The 19,808-nt window shown below is 53.7% G+C and overlaps 1 protein-coding gene across 3 annotated transcripts in view; it reads right to left on the bottom strand.

Annotated features, from left to right (window-relative positions):
• PTK7 (protein tyrosine kinase 7 (inactive)) overlaps positions 1–19,808 on the bottom strand; it is a 55,321-nt gene that overhangs the window by 17,891 nt on the left and 17,622 nt on the right. For 2 of the 3 annotated variants that reach the window (XM_054170874.1, XM_054170881.1), the window contains one exon: positions 8–301. In XM_054170874.1, the coding sequence (XP_054026849.1) occupies positions 8–301 (294 nt within the window). Of the gene's footprint in view, positions 1–7; positions 302–5,904; positions 6,009–19,808 lie in introns of those variants that run through there. The other variant, XM_054170884.1, reaches the window with a different exon arrangement.

Raw genomic sequence — 19,808 nt, 5'->3', positions numbered from 1 at the left:
CACTCACACTTGATGTTGAAGGAGGCGTTGGCCGTGCGCGTCTCCTCCCCGGTCAGCAGGTTCCTCGCCACGCACTGGAAGTTCCCTGCGTCCCGGTGCCGATCCACGGCGGCGAACTGGAGGTTGCTGCCCTCCTTGAAGCGCTGCTCGGTGTCCTGGATGGGGAGGCCGTTCTGCAGCCACTCAAACTCCACGTCCGCCGGCTCCTTCACCTCGCAGCGCAGGATGGCGCTGCGCCCGTGCAGGGCGTCCTGGGAGTAGGGCTCCTTGGTGAAGAAGCCCGCGGCCCGAGCCCCCACAGCTGCAAGGCACCAGAGGGAGGGCACGGTTAGAGCATGGGGAGGGGGCAGCACAGGGAAACATGGGCTCTGGTGAGGCCACAGAGAACACAGAAGTAACCAGGTTGGAAAAGACCTCAGAGATCACCGAGTCCAACCTCTCACCCAACACCGTCTGATCAACTCGACCATGGCACCAAGTGCCTCATCCAGGCTCTTCTTAAACACCTCCAGGGATGGTGACTCCACCACCTCCCTGGGCAGCACATTCCACTGGCCAAGCTCTCTTTCTGTGAAGAACTTCTTCCTAGCATCCAGCCTAAACCTCCCCTGCTGCAGCTTGAGACTGTGTCCTCTCATTCTGCCACAGGCTGCCTGGGAGCAGAAACCAACCCCCACCTGGCTACAACCTCCCTTCAGGTAGTTGTAGAGAGCAATAAGGTGTCCCCTGAGCCTCCTCTTCTCCAGGCTAAGCAACCCCAGCTCCCTCAGCCTCTCCTCATGGGGCTTGTGCTCCAGACCCCTCACCAGCTTTGCTGCCCTTCTCTGGACATGTTCATTACAAGCCAGGCCTTGACCCAAGAGAAGTTTTCTATCCAGTGCTTAACACAACAGTGCCAGTCCCAGCCTTGCACTCACCTGGGGACACTCCAGCAGCTCAGCCCCATCTGGGTGCTGCAGAGTAATTGTGCAAGCTGAGGAGATCAGGCAGCACATCTCCTGCCCTGCCTGACAGGCTGAGTTGCCTACATCTTGAAGCAATCAAAAATTCATTGGTCTCCCTGCCTAACGACATCGCTTGGGAATGCAGCCCTGACCACAGGGCCTCAGCTGCTGCACAGCCCCCAGTCCCTGCTGCCTCTGCAGCCATCTCACTCAGCCACAGCCATGCTGGGGAAGCAACAGGTAAGCTGGCTGGTGGTGGCATCTGCTGCAGCCCCAAGCACTTGCACCCAGTGGCAGCTGTGGAGGAAAGCAAGCTGGCAGAGATCTCAGCGAGTGATATTTGCCCTGGTTGCAGTACCAGCAGAGCTGGAGGCACACTGTAGTGTTCCACATCCCTGGCCCCATATCCATGCTCCCCTCAACCCTTAGCCACCCACCCGTGTCCAGTGCCCAGCTCCTAAGCATCTCCTCACTGAGCTCCCATCTGGATAGATGGCAGAAAGGGAAAAGGAAAGGATCCACTTCACTTTGTACCCAAAGGAGCCTGGGTTACCAACTTCCAGAACAAGAGGACACAGTCTCAAGCTGTGCTGGGGAGGTTTAGGCTGGATGTTAGGAAGATGATCTCCACAGAGAGAAAGATTGGCCATTGGAATGTGCTGCCCAGGGAGGTGGTGGAGTCACCATCACTGGAGGTGTTTAGGAAGAGACTGGATGGGGTGCTTGGTGCCATGGTTTAGTTGATTAGATGGTGCTGGGTGAGAGGCTGGACTGGATGATCTCAAAGGTCTCTTCCAACCTGGTTTATTCTGTTCTATTCTATTCTTGAGACACCACAGCTGATGCAAGGATATGAGTAATCCCAAAGCTGTTTGCAACCAAACAAGGAATTAAAAGCATGGGAAGGGGATTTGGGAGAGGGCTTTGTGCAACTTCCCTGGTTTGAAAACCAAGCCCAAAAGCATAGGGTTTCTGCAGCTTGTAGGTCAGCTCCACACTCCAGCCAGGCCTCAGAGACACTATGCTGCAGACCTGCTTCCATGGGGTACTTGAGCCAAGTTCATCCTTGGTCAGCTGAGCCAGATATGCAAGCTCCTTTAGTGCTCTGCATCTGGAACAGCAGAGTCGAGTCACAACTCATCTGCAGAGCCCAGGACAGCAACACCCAGAGTACTCAAACTGCATCCTCCTTCCTCTTCTCTCCTTTGGTGAGATGGCAGGCATTGGAAAGGATCTCTGGAGATCATTGAGTCCAACCCCCCTGCCAGAGCAGGGCCACAGAATCCAGCACAGGTCACGCAGGAACACATCCAGATGGGGCTGGAAAGGCTCCAGAGAAGGAGACTCCACAACCTCTCTGGGCAGCCTGTTCCAGTGCTCTGTAACCCTCACAGTGAAGAAGTTCCTCCTCATGTTGAGGTGGAAGCTCCTGTCCTGTAGTTTCCATCCCTTGCCCCTTGTCCTATCCCAGGGTGCAAGTGAGCAGAGCCTGTCCCCTCCCTCCTGACCCCCAGCCCTCAGATATTTATCAACATTGATTAAATCCCCTCTCAGTCTTCTCCAGACTAAGCAGCCCCAGGGCTCTCAGCCTCTCCTCATAGAGCAGTCCCTCCAGTCCCTTCATCATCCTGGGTAGCTCTCTGTTGGATTCTCTCAAGTAGATCCCTGTCCCTCCTGACCTGGGGAGCCCAAAACTGGACACAATATTCCAGGTGAGGTCTCACCAGGACACAGTAGAGGGGGAGGAGAACCTCCCTGGATCTGCTGGACACACTCCTGTTAATGCACCTCAGGATCCCATCGGCCTTCTTGGCCACAAGGGCACATTGCTGACCCATGGATAACTTGTTATCCACCAGGACTCTCTCAGCTGGAGGGGGACAGGTGGCTTACAGGTACCCAAAACACCCCAGCAAACACCCCCAAGACTCACTGGATGGAATGAGATGCAAAAGCCCTCACAGCCAGGTCCCCCCCCCCAAGTCCTTCTGGCAGAGGACATGGCTGGCCAGCATCTGTTCTGGCCTCTCAAAACAGGACCTCAAATGCAGAGCAGGGGAGCTCCCAGCTGTCCCAGCTGCACTGTGGAGCTGGCTCTCCCTAGGGATGCACAATTAGCTTGCAAGTCTCAGCTCTGAGGTCGGAGCTGGCTGTATTTGCACTACCAGCTCAGTGCCTGGTAACACAAAGAGCCTGGTAACACACAGCTCCAGATTCCTTCCCTGATAGCTCTCTTTCACAGCTAGCAAAGATGCCGTGTTCCTCAGGAAGGCACTGCTGCTGCAGCACACAGCTGGGAAGTCTGCTCTCTCTGGCAGAGCAGAGTCCTTTGCAGCACTCTCCACTATGTGAACAACTCTGGATGTGTCAGCTAAGTGAACCTCAGCCAAGCAAGGTGGCAGCAACAGCTTTTTGCCACCTGGGAATCCACTGCTGCTGTATCACCAAGCCTATCCTAGCCACACTATGACCTTTATGCTTCTACCACTGCCATCTTTCAAAGCACTGAAGAAACAAAGCTTCTGCAATCAACCCAGCAGCAATGCAGGCTATTTCTCTTGGAAGAGGAATAGCCAGGTGGAAAGGAAGGTTTGGATGGGTGAACATACTCTAGACTCACATGACTCTGCAGCACTTGCTCCTCAGCTCAGAAGACCTGTAACAAGGCAAGGAAGACACAGAGCATTGCTTTGAAGCTGCTACTGCATCCTTCAGGGACATGCTTAGCTGCTGCTAAGCCCAAGCAAAAGCAACAGCCCAGTCCACAGCTCCAAAGTCCACCTGGCTCCCTGCAATCCCAGATGGAGAGCTAAGGGCCACAGGCTGCAGGAGCAGGCAGCTCCTGTAAAGAAAGCAATGTGCCCTTGTGTCTAAGAGGGCTGCATCAAGAAACTGTGTCCAGCAGGTCTAGAGAGGTTCTCCTCCTCCTCTGCTCTGCCCTGGTGAGACCACACCAGCAATACTGAGCCCAGGTTTGGGCTCCCCAGTTCAAGAGAGACAGAGACCTGCTGGAGAGAGTCAAACAGAGAGCCATAAGGATGATTAGGGGACTTGAGCATCTAACCTATGAAGAGAGCCCTGGGGATGTTTAGTCTTGAGAAGGCTGAGAGGGGATCTGATCAATGCCTATCAATACCTGAGGGGTGGGTGTCAAGTGGAGGGGGCCAAGCTCTTTTTGGTGGTGTGCACTAATAAGACAAGGAACAATGGAGACAAACTGGAACACAGAAGGTTTCAGCTCAACATGAGGAGAAACTTCTTTACAGTGAGGGTGACAGAGCCCTGCAGCAGGCTGCCCAGAGAGGTTGTGGAGTCTCCTTCTCTGGGGACTTCCAAACCCCACCTGGATGCCTTCCTGTGCAGACTACCCTGGGTGACCCTGCCTTGGCAGTGGGGTTGGACTGAGTGATCTCTGGAGGTCCCTTCCAACCCCTAACACTCTGTGATTTTGTGCCAAGAACATCAACCCCCAGCAGAAGGAAAGAAGTGGTGCACATTCAGGTCCCATGCTCCAAATGAGCTCACCATGGGATGGACATGCTGACAGCCCCAGACATGGGACTGATTTATCACCATGCTCTCTGGGGAAGGCCTTGGGTCACAGCAGAAGTCTGCAGTCAAAGGCAACCACTGCCCTATGTTCAGGAGAGCCCATGAGCTGTGCTCCATGCCAAGGCCACCAGGGCACAGTGGGGTGTCAGGTTAGGGTTTGGGGTCCCAGGAAGCATTGTCAAACAGGTCTTGCCTTCAGGAGCCATTTGTTAAATATCATCAATCTGCAAGCAGCAATTCAATCTGTTGCCAAGTCCTCAGGAATGGCTCCAATGCTGGGGCTCTGCTTGCAGCCACTCTTGGATCAAAGAGCAGCAGATTCTGGGCTCAAGGCCTGGCTAGCTTCTGAAGGCTGGACAATCAGATCACCCAGCAGGAACATCCCAAGCACTGAGTGCTCTGTGAGGACAAGGCACTGTAGGCAGGTTTAACTCTTTATGTGCTGGGTGTGCACTCCTCAGCAGCAGTTTCTTCAAGAGAGGAACACTCCAGACATTGAAGCCCTGCTGATGACCAGTATCACATCTCTCACCTGAGAGCCTTTCCTCTCTGCTGCAGCCAGGCACAGCATGGCACAATCCCACTGTCCCCATGCTCTCTGAATCACAGCATCACAGAGTGTTAGGGGTTGGAAGGGACCTCTGGAGATTATCTAGTCCTCTGCCAGAGCAGGATCACCTAGAGTAGGTCACACAGGAACACATCAGACAGGTGTTGAAAGTCTTCAGAGGAGATGCCACAACCTCTCTGGGCAGCCTGTTCCAGGGCTCTGTCACCCTCACAGTGAAAGTTTTTCCCTCTGATCCCATGGAACCTCCTCTGCTCCAACTTGCACCCGCTGTCCCTTGTCCTGTCACTGGACATCTCTGAGCAGAGCCTGGCTCCGTCCTCCTGGTGCTGCCCCTTCACATCTTTATGAACATGAATGAGCTCAGCTCTTAGTCTACTCATCTCCAGGATCAAGAGACCCAGCTCCCTCAGCCTTTCCTCATAAGGGACATGACCACTCTGTGCCCCAAGAGACTCCACACATCCTTCCTTTTCTTTCTCTTCCCCATCCACAATCATCACCCCAAGCTGTCAGGAGCACTTCTTTGCTTCCTGCAGTGCTGAGGCTCCTTCCAACCTTGCTCCAGTGCAGACACATCTGCAGAGAAGTGAGCCAGCCCTCCCCAGGCCAGGGAAGCCACAAAGAGCTGGATGCAGCAAAACCATTGGCCTGGCCTCCTGTTCTGCCCTCTCTGCCATTCACTGGATCAGCCAAGCACTTAGTGCTTTAATCCCACCTCCTGCTCCCCCCATCCACTGCAACCCAGAGGACACAGGCTGCCACAGAGCAAGTAATGCAGGCCAGCATCTGCTCTTTGTCCTTGTGAAGCTCTCAGGGAGCACAGGGCCCCATACAGACCTTGCATTCATGGCTCAAACAAGCCATGTGTTTCCTGGCACAGTTCATTACGAGCATGCTCCTATAAACACAGATTCTTTTGGCATGCCAGGACTGGGAACAGTTAACACGTGGGTCAGCTTTTCCTCCCCTCTTGGTCACAAACCCAGAGCCAGTTGGCTCATTTGCACCAGCTGAAGCTGTAGAAGCAGGCAAGAATAAAAGTCATGAATGCTGAGGAGCACAGTGAACTCCCCCCTGCCTCACAGGTCAGTCCCTACAGCCACACAAAGCAGCTGCTTGCAGCACACCTGCTCCGCGCACAGCCCGCGCCGCTGCTCAGCAGATACTGCACCCACAGTAGCCAAGCCAAACACCCAGAGAGATTTGCATCTCCAAATCACTTCCAGCCAGCCATGTTCCTCTGTGCAAGAGGTTCCAGGCTGAGGAAGCCTCTCAGACGGGCAGAGTTGCAATAAACTGCTCTTTCCCACCAGGACCAGACAGAAATGGTTTGATGCAGTCAAGGAGCCATAAACACAGCAGGCGTGGTCTGATCAGGCTCAACATCTGGAAGGTCTTTGGGCACCCATCACATAAACCTTTTAAAACTGCATTCCAGTCAAAGAAGAGTCAAAACCCTCCCAGTGTGCACCAAGGAAGAAAATCATTGCTGTCCCCAACCCATAGATGGGTAACAACACAGCACTTCCAAGGAATGCTCATCCTGAGTGGCTTTTGGCTTCATCAGCCAGGAACAACTGCACCCACGCCTAGGAGCTCCACCTCTGGGGCAAACACAGCATGGTTGTACTGGGATGGATCAAGAGGATGAGGGACTTGGGGAAATCTCTGCCTGCCCCTGGAGTTGTACCATACACTTGGCTGTAAACAGCCCTGCCCTGAGAGTGAGGATCTCCTCAGGTGACCACCAGGCCGCTCCCTCCCACGGCAGTTTGCCAGGCTGGCAGAAGTCATGATGCCTGCACACCACTGCTTCATGCCAGTTATCACATCACCACACTAACACAGAATGAACCAGCTTGGAAAATCCAGATCATCAAGACCAACCCAGCACCACCTAATCAACTCAACCATGGCACCAAGTGCCTCATCCAGTCCCTTCTTAGACACTTCCAGGGACGGTGACTCCACCACCTCCCTGGGCAGCACATCTCAATGGCCAAGCTCTCTTTCTGGGAAGAACTTTCTCCTCACCTCCAGCCTAAACTTCCCCTGGCACAGCTTGAGACTGTGTCCTCTTGTTCTGGTGCTGCTTGCCTGGGAGAAGAGACCAACCCCCACCTGGCTACAACCTCCCTTCAGGGAGTTGTAGAGAGCAAGGAGGTCTCCCCTGAGCCTCCTCTTCTCCAGGCTAAACAACCCCAGCTCCACACAGGATATGCCTCTAGCTCTTTACTACATGCTCCACAATCACACCCACCACAGAATGGTAGGGGTTGGAAGAGACCTCCAGAGATCATCAAGTCCACCCCCCCTGCCAAAGCAGGATTCCCTAGGGCAAGCCACAAAGGAACACATCCAGACAGGTCAAAAGTCTCCAGAGAAAGAAACTCCACCACCTGTTCCAGTAAAGAAGTTTTCCCCCATGCTGAGTTTGTATCCATTGTCCCTTGTCCTACCACAGGACACCACTGGAAGGAGACTCTTTCCTCACTTCCATTCCTGTGTGTCAATACAAGATTACAGCCACCCAGACCCTGGGCACCCTCCTGGTCCCCACTGGGAGCCCTGTGACATACAGCAGATGTAAGGCCCTGTTTGGAAACATCTTGGCAGCTGTCCTGCTGGTGAGTGACAACTTTCCTGCAATGGGACTGCAGCCTGAACGGGCTCTAAGTGGCTCACAGCACCTCTCTTCAATGCCCTCTGCATGGAGGGGTGCTCTTGAACACAGGTTCTACTCAACCACTGAGAAGCCCTTCAAACCAAGCTTAAGAATTCCAAACACCCCCAGCCATAACCACTTAGCACAATCCCAGTGAGCCTCCCCAGTACTGCTCAGGGAGGCTGCCAGCAGTGGAGGATTTTCTCCCCCACTGTGGGTAGCAACCTCCTCTGCTCCTCCAGCCCCAGGATCCCATCCTGGGCAGTCACAGAATGGCTGGGATTGGAAGGGACAGATGAAGATCATCGAGGCCAATCCTCCTGCCAATTTCTGAGCCGTTATCAGAGGAAACCAGAACAAAGGCACTGGGTGTGAGTGCTGTAAATCAGCTGCTGGGGCCGCCACAGAGGCAGCGCTGCAGGAAGGCGCTGGGCTGCAGCTGGCCATGGGAAGAGCTTGCTGCCACCCGCAGCTGGGAGGTGCCACAGCCTCCACTGCACACAGCCCCGGCCCCAAAGCAAGCAGGAGCTGCTCAGGCAGATGCTGCAGGAGAAAAGACCAGAATAACAGACACTGAGGTGCTGGAGCAGGGCCAGAGGAGAGCAACCAAGCTGCTGAATGGTCTGGAGAACAGGTCTGGTGAGGAGCAGCTGAGGGAACTGGGGTTGTTCAGTCTGGAGAAGAGGAGGCTGAGGGGAGACCTCATTGCTCTCTACAGCTCCCTGAAAGGAGGCTGGAGTGAGGTGGGGCTTGGTCTCTTCTCCCCAGTATCAGGGGATAGGATGAGAGGAAATGGCCTGAAACTGTGCCAGGGGAGGTTTAGGTTGGATATTAGGAAACATTTCTTCACTGCAAGAGTGGTCAGGCTTTGGAACAGGCTGCCCAGGGAGGTGGAGTCGTCACCATCCCTGGAGGTGTTCAAGAAATGTGTGGCCATGGCATTTCAGGACATGGTTCAGTGGCCATGGTGGTGTTGGCTTGATGGTTGGACCTGATGATCTTCGAGGTCTTTTCCAGCTGAAACAATTCTGTGAGTCTGGAACTGAGGCAGAGGCTCAGCACAAGGACAGAGAGCCTGCATACCCAGCTGCAGACTTCCAACTGCTGCTGGCACATGCCCAGCCAGCCAGGAGCTCCTGGCACCGACCTCATTCACCTACCCAGTTCAAGTGAGTTTGGGGCTTCTGTGCCTCCAGTTCTCACACTGCCCATCCTGCTTGCTCAGCACAGACCCTGCAAATCCCAGCCCCCTCCCCAGCCACAGCCCCTTGGGCTTGCCTCCTCCAAGACCATCCCAAGCTCAGTTTCATTACTCAGCCACAGGAGCTGCGCAGTGCCTGCACTCAATAGCTCCCTGCCTTCATCCTGATAGCAAGCAGATATAGAATCAGTCTGACTGGAAGGGACTCTTGAGGGTCATCTTGTCCAACACCCCCCTGCAGTCATCAGGGACATCTCCAACCAGATCAGGTTGTTCAGGGTCTCCTAAGTTTGACCTGGGACACCTGTTCCAGTATTCACCAGGAGGAAACACTTCACAATGAGCAGAATGTCCAACCTAAATCTCCCCTGCCCCAGTTTAAAACCACTGTCCCTTGTCCTGTCACCACAAGCCCTTCTAAACAGGGCCTTCCCAGCTTTTGTGTAGGTCCCCTTCAGATACTTCAGATACTGAAATGTAGCTCTTAAGGTCTCCCCAAAAGCCATCTCATCTCCAGGCTGACCAGCCCCAACTCTTGCAGCCTGTCCTGGTAGGAGAATGTCTCCAGCCTTCTGATCATCTTCACAGCCCTCCTCAGGACCCTCTCCAACAATTCCACATCCTTCTTGTGCTGGGGGCCCCAAAACTGGATGCAGTGCTCCAGGTGGGGTCTCATAAGAGCAGAGTAGAAGGGGAGAATCACCTCCCTCATCCTGCTGGCCATGCTTCTCTTGATGCAGCCCAGATGTGATTGTCCTTCTGGGTTACAAATGTGCATTGCTGGCTCCTGTCCAGCTTCTCATTCCCCAGTATCCCCAAATCCTTTTCTGCAGGGCTGCTCTTCTGTGCACTCAAAGCCAGAGAGCAGGGCAAGAGAAGAATGACTCCAAAGCAACATAACAGGCTAACCTCTGCAGCCAGGGCAGGGGAGCAAGGTCCTGGGCATTTCCTACCACACAGGCCAGCTGCTGTTCTGACAGTGAGCAAGAGCAGCAACAACAGTGCTGCCCTAAAGTGCCATGGCCATGTGTTTCTTAACACCTCCAGGGATGGTGACTCCACCACCTCCCTGGGCAGCCTGTTCCAATCCCTGACCCCTCTTGCAGTGAATAACTTTTTCCTCATGTCCAAGCTAAGCCTTCCCTGGCACAATTCCAGGCCATTTCCTCTTGTTCTGCCTCTCAACACCAGTGACAAAAGATGATGGTGCACAGCTTGTCTCCAAGGCTGAGGGATTCACTAGTGGATTCCTGTTGGATCACTGAGGCAATCAGGTGGCCCCAGGCCCTTAAGAGAAGCCCAGATACCACCCCAGAGAACCAGCTCAAGGCATGAGTGCAGGGCCAGGATGGTGCAAGTGGGAGAGGGATAGGACAGAGCTTGCAACTAGACCACAGCCTCTCCTGCCCAAACACTCAGGGCACAGGCACAGGCTGACAGCTGTCTGCATCACTTGGCCTCTGGCTTGTGGAGAAGAAATCTTGCTTTTGTCAGCACTAGCCATGGGCCCTCCAGGAAGGCCAGAACACTATCTTGGTGGAAGACAGAGGAACAAGAGAGACAGCAAGGCCACAAGCCCAGTGCAGGAGCTTGACACCCTGCTGGCTCAATCGAACCATTTTTAATGGTGCATCAGGCAAAGGCTCCTGAGCAGACATCAACAGCTGAGCCCCCACCAGAAAAACAAGAGTTCCAAGGGTGACTCAGTACCAGTGACAGGCTTGCTGCCTCCACTGGTCCTGCCAACTGCTTGTCCCAGTTACTCAGAGCCCTTAAGCAACTCTCTGGCTGCCTCAGGAAACACACACTTACAGCTGACGTGTGCTGCTAGCAGGACATGGCAGGCTGAAGCTGCAGCTGATCTGGAGGCCAAGCTCTCTGGCCAAGGTCAGCCAAGGAAACATGGCAGACAGGCAACCATGGCAGCCAGGAAGAGGCATGCTCCTTGGGCAGTGGCTCTGAAGAATGATGCTTCCCCCACAATTTATGCAGGGCCATGGGAGAGCACAAAGATCTTGTGAGAATCAAGCAAAACCCCTCTGGTGGTAGAAGGGAACAGCCAGGCAGGTCCTGCCAGCAAGGAAGAGCTGTGACAGAGCTGGTTCAGACTCAGCACTCCTTACCCTGGGGCCAGATGAGAGACCCTGCAGCAATGAGGCTGCACTGTTCCACCCATAAGGTCTATGTGGCCAAGAACTCATCCCATGGTAGTTTGGGCCAGCATCTCCAGGTATCACTCGAGCGCTCACCACTACATCCTCCCAGCCTTTCATCCAGGCTGAGAGCCAAAGGCTGACATTGTTCCTGCTATCCCAAGCCCAGCCAAGAGGAATTCCTCCACAGCATTGCTGTGTGTGCAGAGGGAGCCCCTGGACAGGGCTTCACGTTTTTCCTGTTCCATCCAAAATGCTGTTCCAGGAGATGATAAAAAAAATCCCACAACAGCAGAACAAGCTCCATGAAGCTGCCTGGCACTTCCCTTCAGCAAACAGGAGCCCCAGCCAGCCTGGAGAATGGAAACTCAGAGACAAAAGAGGGAGGGGAGCTGGGGAGGGGGGAGGAGGAGGAGGCCAGGGCAAGGGAAGCAGCGAGGAGAAGCACACACACCAGGACTCCAAGCCCAGGCAGCCGTTTCATCAAGACACTGTCAGAGAAGTCAAGGCTGCCACTCAGAGCCAGCTCCTCTCAATGCAGTGAGGCTGTTGGGTCAGCATCCAAATGAAGGCTGCAGGGGGCATGGCACACTCCTGCCACCAAGCCCTCCCCCCTCTCCCAGCGCTGTTCAGTGAAGAACGAAGCAGTTCTGGCACTGAAGCTGCCGGAGTGAACTGCTTCCCTGCACGCTGCCACCAGACCCACTGGAAGGAGGAAAACCTCCCCCAGCACCACCCAAACCTTGCTCAGGAGGCCTTGCAGAGCTTGCTTTCTGAGGGGTTAAGGTGTGAGGGTTGTGACCTTACCCAGTAGTACCCCAAGGCAGACGTGGGGCACCAGCGAGCTGCACAGACACCCCGAAGGCAGCAGAGCAGAGAGAGCAGCTGGGAGAGCCAAGAGGGGAGCAGTGGGTGCAGACAAAACCTCCCCTCCACACAGCTGCAAGCAGTACCCTTGGTGTCCCCTTCTCCATTTTTCCAACAGCCATGTGTTTACCCTCTCTGCAGGAGCTTCAAGTCCACGCCGAAGCCCCAGGGAGCAGAGCCTCTGGGAGCTGGGGACAAAGGGCCAGCTGCACTCCAGAGCCTTGCATGCAAGGGAAGAGTTATTTATCTTGCAGGCCCTGCTCTGAGATAAATATTTTACATCTCTCTCCAGGTCACAGTGGTGTATTTACAGCAAAGGTTCCCTTGGTTGTCTGCCTGGAGAGACACTCAGATGGATTTGCCATGAAGCCAGGGAGACTCAGCTGGCCATGTTCTCTGAATGGCTCAAAGCTCATGGGGCAAATGGTTCATCCAGTGGCACAGCCTTGGAAATCACTTACAGGATGTCAGCCAGAGGGACCTGGACCAGTTGGAGAGGAGGGCCCAGGTGCACCTCATGAGGTTCAGCAAGAGCAAGTGCAGGGTTCTGCACCTGGGCCAGAGCAATCCTCACTATCAATACAGACTGGGGGGTGAGGTGATAGAAGGCAGCCCTGAGGAAAAGGACTTGGGGGTGCTGATGGATGAGAAGCTGGACATGAGCAGACAGTGTCAGCTTGCAGCCCAGGAGGCAAATCACATCCTGGGCTGCATCAAAAGATGTGTGGCCAGCAGAGCCAGAGAGGTGATTCTGCCACTTGGCTCAGCTCTGGTGAGACCTCACCTGGAGTCCTGTGTACAGGTCTGGAGCCCCCTCAGTATAGGAAGGACAGGGACCTGATGGAGAGGGGCACAAAACTGATGGGGGGTTGGAGCAGCTCTGCTGTGAGGACAGGCTGAGGGAGCTGGGGGTGTGCAGCCTGGAGAAGAGGAAGCTCTGGGGAGATCTGATAGTATCCTTCCAGTACCTGAAGAAAGCTTACAAGAAGGATGGAGAGAGACTGTTTACAAAGGCTTGTGGTGACAGGGCAAGGGGCAATGGCTTCAAACTAGAGAAGAACGGAGTTAGATTGGATAGCAGGAAGAAGTTCTTCACTCTGAGGGTGATGGAACACTGGAAGAGGTTGCCCAGGGAGGGGGTTGAGGCCCCATCCCTGGAGATGTTCAAGGTGAGGCTCAACAAGGCCCTGAGCAAGGCCCTGGGGATGTCCCTGCTGACTGCAGGGAGGTCAGAATGGATGATCTGTGGAGGTCCCTTCCAGCCTGGACCATTCCATGATGACACCCAGGCCATGGCAATTGCTGCATGGTTTCAGCTGTCAGCTCCCGCAGGCAGATGCCTCTGCATGGCCCACCCACAAGCATGCATCTGGTGTCTTGGTTTGAGCAGGGTGGAGGGTTGAAGTTCCCCCCCCCCAACATTACCTGTGCCAGAGCAGCTCTGCTGGAAGCACATGAAAGCTGTGTTTACAAGCAGAGCTGCAATCTACCCTGGAATGCAATGAGTATGCACAAAATGCACAGCAGTGACAGTATTGACAGGTACTCACAATTAACACCATGAGAACCCCCCTGCTCAAGAGACCAGGGAAGCTGTCTCTCTGCCCCCCACCCCTGTGCAAAAGGGAGAAAGGAGCAGAGGAAAGCTGCTGTTAGACTTAACCAAAACAATGCAGCCAAGGTAAAGCAGAAGCAGATTAGCATCCCTGCAGAGCAACAGAGAGGGGGGAGAGGAGAGAAGCCACAGAGTTGTTTTGGTACCACCAATCTCACAGCAGATACCACTCCAATTAAATTGTTCAGGATGATATTTGGTTTCCTTTTCATACCCAGTGCTGATTTATTTACATTTGTCTACTTTTCTGCTGGAAATCTGTAACAAAGCTTCAAAGGCACAGCCTAAAAGCTACCCCAAGCACACAGAAAAGGTATTTTACCACCCCCTCCACCACAGGAGTGAAACAAAACTGCTCCACAGAATTGGACATTCAAATGGAAGCACTGTTCACACATACAGACAGAAACACACAGCACACATTCACAGAATGGGCCAGGCCAGAAGGGACCTCCAGAGGTCATCCAGTCTGACCTCCCTGCAGTCAGCAGGGACATCCTCAACCAGATCAGGCTGTCCAGGGCCTTGCCAAGCCTCATCTCCACAGGGATGGGGCTTCAACCACCTCCCTGGGCAACCTGTTCCAGTGTTCCACCACCCTCATATTCAGCCTCAGCCTGGTTCTCCAACCTGAGCTTACCAACACTTCATTAGGCCAACACCTTCCAAACCCTTCCCCTAACCAGGCCAAACTCCAGGCTTCAGTGCCCCCTGCCATGCCTCCCTGCTTCCCCCCCTGCCATGCTAGGCTGAAACTGCAGAGCTAACAATTAGCTTTGCCCAAGGCTGCACACCTCCCTTGCACTGGGAGCAAGGAGGGGGAGAGGAAAGGGGCAGAACAGACAGCAATGTCCATTCACATAGGGGGTGCAGGATGATGGGAATGAAATGACAGAGATTACACTTTCCTGTGCCCACCCCTCTCTGGTACTTCTGGAGGATCCTTTTTTTTCCCCCTCTGTGGTTCTCAAAGCCTTAACAATCCAGCCACCCTGCCTTGCCAGGGGCAAGGGGAGGGCACGGAGGCTTGGGAGATGCCACACACACAACACTACGTGGCAGACAAACCTGCAGCCCTGCTCTCCACAGCACAAGGCTGCAGCGTGGGTCTGGCTCAAGGGGAGGGAGTCTCTGGAGCCTCCTGCTTCACTGCCACCACTTGGTTTACTGCAGATTTGACCTGTTTGCTCCCCTCAGAATCAGCCAGGCTGGAAGAGACCTCCAAGATCATCTCAAGTCCAACTGATCGCCCAACCTTAACTAATCAACTAGACCATGGCACTGAGTGCCTCATCCAGTCTCCTCTTAAACCCCTCCAGGGACATCGACCCCACCACCTCCCTGGGCAGCCCATTCCAAGAGGCAATCTCTCTTTCTGTGAAGACCTGCTTTCTAAGACCAAGCCTAAACCTCCCCCTGCACAGCCTGAGACACTGTCTTTTTGCTCTGCTGCTGGTTGCCTGGGAGAAGAGGCCAACCCCCGTCTGCCATAGGGAGGGAAGCTCAGGTGGCCCCAGCAGCACACACCAGCTTCTCCTAGCAGCCACCACGGTGCTGCCAGCTGAAAAGTGAACCATGCATCCAGGAGTACCAGAGAGAGGTGGAGCTACCAAAAGGTAATGAGAAGACACCTGAGAGAGGCCTCACCCCACCAGCTGCACCGCTGCCTCTCCTATTGCCATGGGCTTTCCACCCTCGGGTTTTGACCTCTGCCTGCATCTGAAGCTTACAGATGAGGGACTGGTTGCCCAGGGTGTCTCTCTGGTGTGGTGTTATTTCTGTGTCACCCCTCCTGAGTGATTGAGGGACACTAATTAATGCTGGCCACTGTGCACTGCACATCCCTTTTCAGTCCCTGTGGCACTGCCTTTCTCCTGGTTCCAACGTGTGGCAGGTTGGAAATTACCACCACCCCCCACCCCAAATAAAGGTGCCAGACCAGCTCAGATGGAAGCAAGTGAAGCTCTATTTACAAGCAAAACTACAGCCTAGAAATATGGAATGCAAAGAATATGTACAAAATAGACAATATTTCATAGCATCATAGTATCAGTCAGGGTTGGAAGGCACCACAAGGATCAGCTAGTTCCAACCCCCCTGCCATGGGCAGGGACACCCCACACTAGATCAGGCTGGCCAGAGCCTCATCTGGCCTGGGCTTAAACAGCTCCAAGGACAGGGCCTCAACCACCCCCCTGGACAACCCATTCCAGGGCTTCACCACTCTCATGGTGAAGAACTTCCTCCTCATGTCCAACACAAGAACCCCACCCTGGACAAAACCAGGGGGGTTATCAACAGCTTTCTCCTCTTCCCCACCTTGTACACAGGACAAGAGAAAAAAGGAGCAAAGCAATGTGCAGCTTATTAGTACTTAGCCACAACAAAGAAACACAGCCAAGGTCAGCAACAACCAAGCAAAAGCCACCAGCTAGCATCAGCTAGAGCCAAGAAGCTGAAAAGAGAAAGAGTTGCTTTACATAACTAACTTTATGTTAGCTATCAGACCACTGGGATTATTTAGACCTCATCATTATTTGTCCAGAGAAGGGCAACAAAGTTGGGGAGGGGTCTGGAGCACAGCCCTGTGAGGACAGACTGAGGGAGCTGGGGTTGCTTAGCCTGGAGAAGAGGAGGCTCAGGGGAGACCTTCTTGCTCTCTCCAACTTCCTGAAGGGAGGTTGTAGACAGGCGGAGGTTGGTCTCTTCTCCCAGACAAGCAGCACCAGAACAAGAGGACACAGTTTCAGGCTGCACCAGGGGAGGTTTAGGCTGGAGGTGAGGAAGAAGTTCTACACAGAGAGAGTGATTGCCCATTGGAATGTGCTGCCCAGGGAGGTGGTGGAGTCACCATCATTGGAGGTGTTCAGGAGGAGGCTTGATAGGGTGCTTGGTGTCATGGTTTAGTTGATTAGATGGTGTTGGATGATAGGTTGGACTCAATGATCTTGAAGGTCTCTTCCAACCTGGTCTGGTCTATTCTATTCTATTCCATTCTCTTTTACATCCAATGGGAATTTATTTACATTCTCCCACTCTTCTGCTCAAGATGTGTGGAAAATTTTCCTGGGCACAGCCTCAGGATGCCTCAGCCACAGCTGCCCATAGCTGCCTCCAGCTGTGCCCTGCAGATTTCTTCCAGCTCCTCCTCCTTTCATTGCTGCATTTTCCCAGTCACCACTCACAGCTGCACAGGGCAGCACTGCTGTCCAGCGAAGGCCTAGGATGTGCCTCCTTGGGCAAACATCACCAGGGACCTGCAGGATCACCTCTTGAAAGCAGAGGGCTAAGAAAAGCACAGCTCTGTGCTTATTTTCATTAAAGCCATTTATAAATCTATACCAAAACCCATCAAAAAAAGGAGGCAGAGAAGCTAATATTTCCTCTGCTCATTCAATATTAATTAAAAGTTAGCTTCTCTCTGAGACATTGGTACATTAACTGAGCTAAAAATGGAGAAAAGGCACAGAGTGGGAAGAAGAGGCAAGCAGGGAACCTTCTAGAAGCCTCTCACCGATCAGTAAGTAGGCAGACTGCTTGCCAGAGCCAGACCTGATGCAGAGCTCAGTGACAAATTAAAGACAGAAAGCTGTGCTAACCAAATCCTCTTGAAAAGCAAGTTCTTCTCTCCAGAGTGGCAGGACAATTCCCAGTGGATTTGGAGAACAAGTAACTCTTACTGGACAGTCACTAACCCCCCCAGTGGGAAGAACACCAGGACATCCCAAGCAGCCAAATGCCAAGGCAGCACACAAGGACTGGTAGCAGACACCCACCAACCAGGTCCTGGAGAGCAGGAAGTTGAGCTGAGGTATCTAGAGGTGGCTGGCTGCTCACTGTGGCAGCCTGACAATCCAAGTAAGATGGATTGCTCCATCAGTTCCATCAGACCCACATCTTTGTCTGCATGGGGAGCATCTTGGTGCAGTTGGAAAAGCCCTTCAAGGGTATCCAGACCAACCATTAACCCTACTCTACCATGGTCATCTACCTGGCTTTGAAACACCTCCAAGGATGGCGACTCCACCACTTCCCTGGGCAGCCTGGGCCAATGCCTGACAACTCTTTGAGTGGAGAGGTTTTTCCCTAATGTCCAGAAATCAGACAGCACAGTGCAGGGCTCCTGTCAGCATGGTGGGAAGAAAGAGGGGACTAACACTCCTGCTCTTCACTGGCTTTTCTCATGGGTCCCCAGGTGAACCTGTCCCTCTAGAACACCTCTGTCTCCAGAGAGATCACAGGATCCTGCAAAACCCTAGCATCAGCCAGAGAGGCAAAAAACATCCCAAGCTCTAATCCACAGCCTTCCTTGCTTAAGTACACATCCAGCCCAATGAAGTGTTGGGCAGCAGCCCTGGCATGGGAGAAGACATGCTAAGGCCTGCACACCAGCAGTATGCTCCTGTGCCAGCCTGCCAGGATGGGGACACCATGGGGGAAGCCCTTCTCACTCTGAGGAAGGAGGAGGCAGCACCTTACAAATCATGTGGCTGCCAGCAAATGCAAGCAGGATCAAATCCCAGCGAGGTCACAGCAACGTAGTCTGACACTCAAGGATGCCCACTCTTGCTTCCTGGGCCCTTATTTTCTTGCCAGACTGTCAGATGAGTGCTTTCTGCTTCAGGATGTGTGGCTCTGAAACTTTCCTTAGCTGAGCTGAAGAGTTCCTACCAAAAAGTGTCTCTGATTTCCAAGAATCATCTGAACAGCTCAGCAGCCCTGCCCTAATCCTGCTCTGACGTCTCACCAGCAGCTGTGAACTGGAGGCCTGGCACTCTCAAGATGGGACAAGGAAATCCCAGCTACGCTTGGCAAAAGAGCAGTGCTCACAGCCAGGCATCAAAGGCAAGCTGAGAAACAGGAAAGCCTGAGAAGGGGCTCTGTGGCATGCCTTGAGGGAGTATGGATACAGAAGAGGAACCAGGAAGAGGGGAGACAAGAAGCACAAGTGGAAAAAGAACAGCTGCACCCGGGCCAGAGCATCAAAGCAACAAGACAGAAGCAGGAGCAGGGCAGAAGGGTCACTGCTGCTGTGCCAGGTGAGGCTCCAGGCAAGCAGCTCCTACACTTCTTGCATCTGAAGGCTGCAAGCACACACAACATGCAGGGAGAGCCATCAGGAGATACCTCAGTGGAGAAAAAAATCTCACATTGCCTTCCTGCCCTGGCTTTTGCTGGGAGTATGGTGGATACACATCTGCTCAAACCTGGCTGAAGGAAAGAGGGATCTCAAGACAAGCAGTTAACAGCCAGGCGTCTCACTGCTATAGGAAAAGGCTCAGACCAGGAACTGGCCACTCCCATAGCACCTGCCAGGTGCTCTCAGATGTCTCCAGGCTCCCAGCAGGCAGCATGGAGGCACAGGAACAAAGCAGAATGCCAAGTAACTCACAGGCAGCTCTGTTTCCTTTGGTCTGCACAACTCCTCAGCTGCTGGAAGAGGCTTTCCCTGTGTGCCTCTCTCCACGGCAGCTGTAGAGGCGAGCGAACAGCCATTCCCAGCAGCACAAACCCACCTGCCCTGCCATGGATGGTCTGGGAGAGCTGGATGCACTGCTCTGTGTGGCATCCTACAAGACTGTCTGGTCTGACCCTCTCTGATCTTGTCTTTGCTGAGAAAGACAATAAAAACCCCATAACCTTCTCTGCCGTGAAGGCTCAGACAGGCACCGCCGACGGCTTCAGCACAGCCAGCACCACACAACCACAGAGCGTACGGGGCTGGAAGGGACCTCTGGAGATCAGTTCCATTCCCCTGCCAAAGCAGGATCCCCTAGGGCAGGTCACACAGGAACACATCCAGACTGCTTTTGAAAGTCTCCAGAGAAGGAGACTCCACAGCTCCCCTGGGCTCCAGTGCTCTGGCATCCTTACAAGAAAGAAGTTTCTCCTCACGCTGAAATGGAGCTTCCTGTGCTCCAGATTAGACCTGTTGTTCCTTGTCCTGTTACTGGGAGTCAGCAAAAGGAGACTGGCACCTTCACCCTGACACCCATCCTCAGATATTTAGACATTAAGAAGATCCCCTCTCAGCCTTCTCCTCTCCAGACTAAACAGCCCCAGGTCTCTCAGCCTTTCTTCACAGGAGAGATGTTCAAGTCCCTTAATCATCCTCACAGCTCTCTGTTGGACTCTCTCCAGTAGATTCCTGTCTCTCTTGAACTGGGGAGCCCCAAACTGGACACAGTACTGCAGGTGTGGTCTCACCAGGGCAGAGCAGAGGGGAAGAAGAACCTCCCT

Source organism: Dryobates pubescens, chromosome 2 (assembly GCF_014839835.1).
Source record: "Dryobates pubescens isolate bDryPub1 chromosome 2, bDryPub1.pri, whole genome shotgun sequence".
NCBI lineage: Eukaryota > Metazoa > Chordata > Aves > Piciformes > Picidae > Dryobates > Dryobates pubescens.
Note: the sequence above shows the minus strand (reverse complement) of the source record. Positions and strands in the feature narration are given on the sequence as shown.